We start from the raw sequence: 8,630 nt of genomic DNA, 5'->3' as shown, positions 1-8,630 counted from the left end.
ATGTGTCCTTAAATATACGTATTTAATATATTACAGTATTAGGTGTTAACCCTGGATCTCTAAATATACCGTATTTAATATATACATTATTAGGTGTTAACCCTGGGTCCTCGCTTCTGTGCGGTCTTTTCTTGTATTTAAACAGGACAGGAAAAGACCATTGAGTTTAGAACCCTCTTTTAGGAGGCGGACCTGTCATGAGGTCAGCAGGAAGTTGTCAGCATGTACACGGAACACAAGAACACAATATGTTCTCTATATTATAATTCAATATATGACTAAGTGTTATCCCCCCCTCCACCCCTAGACTGCTGTGTACACTGTGTCCTGGCCTGTCTGTTCTGTGAGGTGCTGTCCCTGTGCTCGGTGGTGGCCCAGTGTCTGGCGTGTGGAGAGGGCTGTGAGGTGCTGTGTTGCTGTGGGGAGGGCGCTGCCGGCGGGTTGGCCTGTGGGGAGGACGCCTGCTCTGCCCTGTTGAATTGTGGGATACTGGAGGACTGCTGCGAGTCTTCAGACTGTCTGGAGATCTGCCTGGAGTGTTGTTCTATCTGCTTCCCTGTGTAGAAGAAGAAGAAGAAGGAGGAAGAGGAAGAACATTGAAATATTTGCCGGAAAGACAGGCGGAGTGGCTCTGTGTTAGGCCTCCTAAACAGACTGAGCCTTAATAGACAGGATAAATGATCACAACCACCATGTTGAACTCTTTTTTATTACCCTCGTCGGACATCTTTGTTCTACACTAACATTGATTAAAGTTTGGGTTTTGGGTTTATTTAATATCAGTGTTTATTTTGCAAAGCCATTAGGCCACAGCACAGGTTGAGGATGAGATGTTGTAGTGAGCAGTCTGACCAATCAGGATGAGGATGAGATGTTGTACTGACAGTCTGACCAATCAGGTTGAGATGTTGTAGTGAGCAGTCTGACCAATCAGGATGAGGATGAGATGTTGTACTGAGCAGTCTGACCAATCAGGATGAGGGTGAGATGTTGTACTGAGCAGTCTGACCAATCAGGATGAGGATGAGATGTTGTACTGAGCAGTCTGACCAATCAGGTTGAGGATGAGATGTACTGAGCAGTCTGACCAATCAGGATGAGGATGAGAGTTGTAGTGAGCAGTCTGACCAATCAGGTTGAGATGTTGTACTGAGCAGTCTGACCAATCAGGTTGAGGATGAGATGTTGTACTGAGAGTCTGACCAATCAGGTGGAGGATGAGATTTTGTAGTGAGCAGTCTGACCAATCAGGTGGAGGATGAGATGTTGTAGTGAGCAGTCTGACCAATCAGGTGGAGGATGAGATGTTGTACTGAGCAGTCTGACCAATCAGGATGAGATGTTGTACTGAGCAGTCTGACCAATCAGGATGAGATGTTGTAGTGAGCAGTCTGACCAATCAGGTTGAGGATGAGATGTTGTAGTGAGCAGTCTGACCAATCAGGTTGAGGATGAGAGTTTTGTATTGAGCAGTCTGACCAATCAGGTTGAGGATGAGATGTTGTATGAGCAGTCTGACCAATCAGGATGAGATGTTGTACTGAGCAGTCTGACCAATCAGGATGAGATGTTGTACTGAGCAGTCTGACCAATCAGGATGAGATGTTGTACTGAGCAGTCTGACCAATCGGATGAGATGTTGTATTGAGCAGTCTGACCAATCAGGATGAGATGTTGTACTGAGCAGTCTGACCAATCAGGATGAGAGTTGTATTGAGCAGTCTGACCAATCAGGATGTGATGTTGTACTGAGCAGTCTGACCAATCAGGATTGATGTTGTATGAGCAGTCTGACCAATCAGGATGAGATGTTGTACTGAGCAGTCTGACAATCAGGTTGAGATGTTGTAGTGAGCAGTCTGACCAATCAGGTTGAGATGTTGTAGTGAGCAGTCTGACCAATCAGGTTGAGATGTTGTAGTGAGCAGTCTGACCAATCAGGTTGAGATGTTGTAGTGAGCAGTCTGACCAATCAGGATGAGATGTTGTAGTGAGCAGTCTGACCAATCAGGTTGAGATGTTGTAGTGAGCAGTCTGASCAGTCTGACCAGTCGTAAAATTGAATTCATTCTCAAAAATAGAAGGTTTTTTAATAGGAAGCTAGAACTAAAGGATGCATACTATAAACTGAAGAAGGAATGACAAGTCAACGTTGAGGAAGTAATGGGATGACTGTAGATCATGACAGTTAACAGTACAGTGATACAGATGGAGAATCTTCATTTGAGCCAGTTTCTCACAGCAGGAAAAGAATCCTGCAGCAACAGGAAATGGGAATTATTGTTCTGGATTATAATTAATGGACATTTTTTTGTTGGGGTTGATACAGTATTCGTAAGGGAAAATCTAGTCTGTAATTTCATAGTGGAAATTACAATCTTTAGAAGCTTTAAAAAAAATCTCAAATACAGCATCTGTTTTTTTTTTTTTTTTAACAATATGAGATTTAACATTGTTTTATAAGATATACTTTTACAATATGAGATTTAACATTGTTTTATAAGACATGCTGTTACAATGAGATTTAACATTGTTTTATAAGACATGCTGTTACAATATGAGATTTAACATTGTTTTATAAGACATGCTGTTACAATATGAGATTTAACATTGGTTTATAAGACATCTTGTGCCACTTGCCTCTGTCTGGACTAGTACACACTTCACAATGCTATGTGAAAATTAACCTCTGCTGTTTCCTTTACATAGACAACATGTTGTAAGACAAGACGATTAGAGAAGTAGGTGAAACGGGAGTTTAAACCTCTACTAAACCTTCTCCTCTCCTTTTCCTAAAACAGTCACTTCTGGAATATCACTGTTTTCCTTTCTCTTTAACTGGCAGGAAATCTGTATGTTAAGTATACAATATTTAGTCTGGATGTTAAGTATACAATATTTAGTCTGGATGTTAAGTATACAATATAACCAGCAAAGCTTAATAATATCAGACTAGATACTGTACTCTTAAACCAGCTATATACGTTTTGTACTTAGCATTCAGACTAGATACCTGTACTCTTAAACCAGACTATATACTCTGTGTACTTAGCATTCAGACTAGATACTGTACTCTTAACCAGACTATATTGTGTACTTAGCATTCAGACTAGATTACTAGACTAGTATAATTGTGTAGCTTAGCATTTTCAGCTAATGCGTACTCTTAAACCAGACTATATACTGTGTACTTAGCATCCAGATAGATCTGTACTTTTAAACCAGACTATATACTGTGTACTTAAAAACTTATAAGGATCCAAACTTTTAAAAAAAATGTTTTGCCTAAAATGACATACCACAAATCTAACTGCTGTAGCTCAGGTCCTGAAGAAAGGAATATGCATATTCTTGATACAATTTGAAAACAAACACTTTGAAGTTTGTGGACATGTGAAATAAATGTAGGATAATATAACACATTAGATCTGGTAAAGATAATACAAAGAAAAAACCCATGCGTTTTTTTTTTGTTACCATCATCTTGAAATGAAGAGAAAGGCCATAATGTATTATCCAGCCCAGGCGCAATTTAAATGTTGGCCACTAGATGGCAGCAGTGTATGTGCAAAGTTTTAGACTGATCCAAGAACCATTGCATATCTGTTCAAAATGTTGTATAAGACTGCCCAATTTGGTTTATTAATACATTTTCAAGTTCATAATTGTGCACTCTCCTCAAACATAGCATGGTATTATTTCACTGTAATAGCTACTGTAAATCAGACAGTGCAGTTAGATTCACAATAATTTAAGCTTTTCTGCCATATCAGATATGTCTATGTCCTGGGAAATGTTCTTTGTTACTTACAACCTCATGCTAATCACATTAGCCTATGTTAGCTCAACCGTCCCGTGGGACAACACTGATCCTGTAGAGGTTTTTTAACATCCAGACTAGATATTGTATACTTAAATCCAGACTAGATATTGTATACTTAACATCCAGACAGATATTGTAATACTTAACATCCAGACTAGATATTGTATACTTAACATCCAGACTAGATATTGTATCTTAACTCCAGATAGATTTGTATACTTAACTCCAGACTAGATATTATCTTACTAGATAGATATTGTATACTTAACGTCCAGACTAGTATTGTATACTTAACGTCCAGACTAGATATTGTATACTTAACGTCCAGACTAGATATGTATACTTAACGTCCAGACTAGATACTGTATACTAGTCCAATAGATATTGTATACTTACGTCCAGACTAGATATGTATACTTAAGTCCAGACTGATATTGTATACTTAACGTCCAGACTAGATATTGTATACTTAACGTCCAGACTAGATATTGTATACTTAACGTCCAGACTAGATATTGTATACTTAACAGTCCAGACTAAGATATGTATACTTAACGTCCAGACTAGATACTGTATACTTAACGTCAGACTAGATATTGTATACTTAACGTCCAGACTAGATATTGTAATACTTAAACGTCCAGACTAGATATTGTATACTTAACGTCCAGACTAGATATTGTATACTTAACGTCCAGACTAGATATTGTATACTTAACGTCCAGACTAGATATTGGTATACTTAACGTCCAGACTAGATATTGTATACTTAACGTCCAGACATAGATATTGATATAACTTAACGTCCAGACTAATATGTATACTTAACGTCCAGACTAGATATGTATACTTAACGTCCAGACTAGATACTGTATACTTAACGTCCAGACTAGATTGTATACTTAACGTCCAGACTAGATATTGTATACTTAACGTCCAGACTAGATATTGTATACTTAACGTCCAGATAGATATTGTATACTTAACGTCCAGACTAGATATTGTATACTTAACGTCCAGACTAGATATTGTATACTTAACGTCCAGACTAGATATGTTACTTAACGTCCAGACTAGATATTGTATACTTAACGTCCAGACTAGATATTGTATACTTAACGTCCGAACTAGATATTGTATACTTAACGTCCAGACTAGATATTGTTATTAACGTCAGACTAATATGTATACTTAACGTCCAGACTAGATACTGTATACTTAACGTCCAGACTAGATACTGTATACTTAACGTCCAGACTAGATATTGTAATACTTAACGTCCAGACTAGATATTGTATACTTAACGTCAGACTAGATATTGTATACTTAACGTCCAGACTAGATATTGTATACTTAACGTCCAGACTAGATATTGTATACTTAACGTCCAGACTAGAATTGTATATTAACGTCCAGACTAGATATTGTATACTTAAGTCCAGACTAGATATTGTATATTATCGAGACTAGATATTGTATACTTATCGAGACTAGACACTGTATACTTAACATCCAGACTAGATATTGTATACTTAACATCCAGACTAGATATTGTATACTTAACGTCCAGACTAGATATTGTATACTTAACGTCCAGACTAGATATTGTATACTTAACGTCCAGACTAGATATTGTATACTTAACGTCCAGATAGATATTGTATACTTAACGTCCAGATAGATATTGTATACTTAACGTCCAGACTAGATATTGTATACTACTTAACGTCCAGACTAGATATTGTATACTTATCGAGACTAGACACTGTATACTTAAATCCAGATAGATATGTACTTAACATCCAGACTAGATATTGTATACTTAACGTCCAGACTAGATATTGTATACTTAACGTCCAGATAGATATTGTATACTTAAGTCCAGACTAGATATTGTTATCTTAACGTCCAGACTAGATATTGTATACTTAACGTCCGAGTAGATACTGTATACTTAACGTCCAGACTAGATATTGTATACTTAACGTCCAGACTAGATACTGTATACTTAACGCCAGACTAGATTTGTATACTTAAATCAGATTCCTGCCAGTTAAGAGAAAGGACAGTGATATTCCAGAAGTGACTGTTTTAGGAAAAGGAGAGGAGAAGGTTTAGTAGAGGTTTAAACTCCCGTTTCACCTACTTCTCTAATCATCTTGTCTTACAACATGATGTCTATGTAAAGGAAACAGCGAGGTTAATTTTCACATAGCATTGTGAAGTGTGTACTAGTCCAGACAGAGGCAAGTGGCACAAGATGTCTTATAAACCAATGTTAAATCTCATATTGTAACAGCATGTCTTATAAAACAATGTTAAATCTCATATTGTAACAGCATGTCTTATAAAACAATGTTAAATCTCATTGTAACAGCATGTCTTATAAAAAATGTTAAATCTATTGTAAAAGTATATCTTATAAAACAATGTTAATCTCATATTGTTAAAAAAAAAAAAAAAACAGATGCTGTATTTGAGATTTTTTTTAAAGCTTCTAAAGATTGTAATTTCCACTATGAAATTACAGACTAGATTTTCCCTTACGAATACTGTATCAACCCCAACAAAAAAATGTCCATTAATTATAATCCAAACAATAATTCCCATTTCCTGTTGCTGCAGGATTCTTTTCCTGCTGTGAGAAACTGGCTCAAATGAAGATTCTCCATCTGTATCACTGTACTGTTAACTGTCATGATCTACAGTCATCCATTACTTCCTCAACGTTGACTTGTCATTCCTTCTTCAGTTTATAGTATGCATCTTTAGTTCTAGCTTCCTATTAAAAAACCTTCTATTTTTGAGAATGAATTCAATTTTACGACTGGTCAGACTGCTAGACTGTCATACAACTCTCAACTGATTGTCAGACTGCTCACTACAACATCTCATCTGTTGGTCAGACTGCTCACTAACATCTAACTGATTGGTCAGACTGCTCACTACAACATCTCAACCTGATTGGTCAGACTGCTCACTACAACATCTCAACCTGATTGGTCAGACTGCTCACTACAAATCTCAACCTGATTGGTCAGACTGCTCAGTACACATCTCATCCTGATTGGTCAGACTGCTCAGTACAACATCACATCCTGATTGGTCAGACTGCTCAGTACAACATCACATCCTGATTGGTCAGACTGCTCATATACACATCTATCCTGATTGGTCAGACTGCTCAGTACAACATCTCATCCTGATTGGTCAGACTGCTCATACAACATCTCATCCTGATTGGTCAGACTGCTCAGTACAACATCTCATCCTGATTGGTCAGACTGCTCAGTACAACATCTCATCCTGATTGGTCAGACTGCTCAGTACAACATCTCATCCTGATTGGTCAGACTGCTCAATACAACATCTCATCCTCAACTGATTGGTCAGACTGCTCAATACAAATCTCATCCTCAACCTGATTGGTCAGACTGCTCACTACAACATCTCATCCTCAACCTGATTGGTCAGACTGCTCACTACAACATCTCATCCTGATGGTCAGACTGCTCAGTACAAACTCTCATCTGATTGGTCAGACTGCTCAGTACAACATCTCATCTCTCACCTGATTGGTCAGACTGCTCACTACAACATCTCATCCTCCACCTGATTGGTCAGACTGCTCACTACAACATCTCATCCTCCACCTGATTGGTCAGACTGCTCAGTACAACATCTCATCTCAACCTGATTGGTCAGACTGCTCAGTACACATCTCACCTGATTGGTCAGACTGCTCACTACAACATCATCCTCATCCTGATTGGTCAGACTGCTCAGTACATCTCATCCTCAACTGATTGGTCAGACTGCTCAGTACAACATCTCATCCTCATCCTGATTGGTCAGACTGCTCAGTACAACATCTCACCCTCATCCTGATTGGTCAGACTGCTCAGTACAACATCTCATCCTCATCCTGATTGGTCAGACTGCTCACTACAACATCTCAACCTGATTGGTCAGACTGCTCAGTACAACATCTCATCCTCATCCTGATTGGTCAGACTGCTCACTACACATCTCATCCTCAACCTGTGCTGTGGCCTAATGGCTTTGCAAAATAAACACTGATATTAAATAAACCCAAAACCCAAACTTTAATCAATGTTAGTGTAGAACAAAGATGTCCGACGAGGGTAATAAAAAGAGTTCAACATGGTGGTTGTGATCATTTATCCTGTCTATTAAGGCTCAGTCTGTTTAGGAGGCCTAACACAGAGCCACTCCGCCTGTCTTTCCGGCAAATATTTCAATGTTTTCCTCTTCTCTTCCTTCTTCTTCTTCTACACAGGGAAGCAGATAGAACAACATCCAGGCAGATCTCCAGACAGTCTGAAGATCGCAGCAGTCCTCCAGTATCCCACAATTCAAGCGGGCAGAGCAGGCGTCCTCCCCACAGGCCAACCCGCCGGCAGCGCCCTCCCCACAGCAACACAGCACCTCACAGCCCTCTCCACACGCCAGACACTGGCCACCACGAGCACAGGGACAGCATCACAGAACAGACAGGCCGGACACAGTGTACACAGCAGTCTAGGGGTGGAGGGGGGATAACACATTAGTCATATATTGAATTATAATATAGAGAACATATTGTGTTCTTGTGTTCCGTGTACATGCTGACAACTTCCTGCTGACCTCATGACAGGTCCGCCTCCTAAAAGAGGGTTCTAAACTCAATGGTCTTTTCCTGTTTAAATACAAGAAAAGACCGCACAGAAGCGAGGACCCAGGGTTAAACACCTAATATGTATATATTAAATCCGGTATATTAAGGATCCAGGGTTAACACCTAAAT

The 8,630-nt window shown here is 38.8% G+C and overlaps 1 protein-coding gene across 2 annotated transcripts in view; it reads left to right on the top strand.

Annotated features, from left to right (window-relative positions):
- The window catches only part of LOC112074348 (myoD family inhibitor domain-containing protein-like), an 11,012-nt gene extending 9,567 nt beyond the window's left edge, over positions 1 to 1,445 (top strand). For both annotated transcript variants that reach the window (XM_024141537.2, XM_024141536.2), the window contains exon 4: positions 308 to 1,445. In XM_024141537.2, the coding sequence (XP_023997305.1) occupies positions 308 to 564 (257 nt within the window). In that variant the 3' untranslated portion in view covers positions 565 to 1,445. The remainder of the gene's footprint in view (positions 1 to 307) is intronic.
- The last annotated feature ends 7,185 nt before the right edge of the window (positions 1,446 to 8,630 follow it).

The sequence above is a fragment of the Salvelinus sp. IW2-2015 genome, unplaced genomic scaffold (genome assembly GCF_002910315.2).
Source record: "Salvelinus sp. IW2-2015 unplaced genomic scaffold, ASM291031v2 Un_scaffold2598, whole genome shotgun sequence".
NCBI lineage: Eukaryota > Metazoa > Chordata > Actinopteri > Salmoniformes > Salmonidae > Salvelinus > Salvelinus sp. IW2-2015.
The sequence above is the reverse complement of the archived record's forward strand: the minus strand, read 5'-3'. Positions and strand labels throughout refer to the sequence as shown.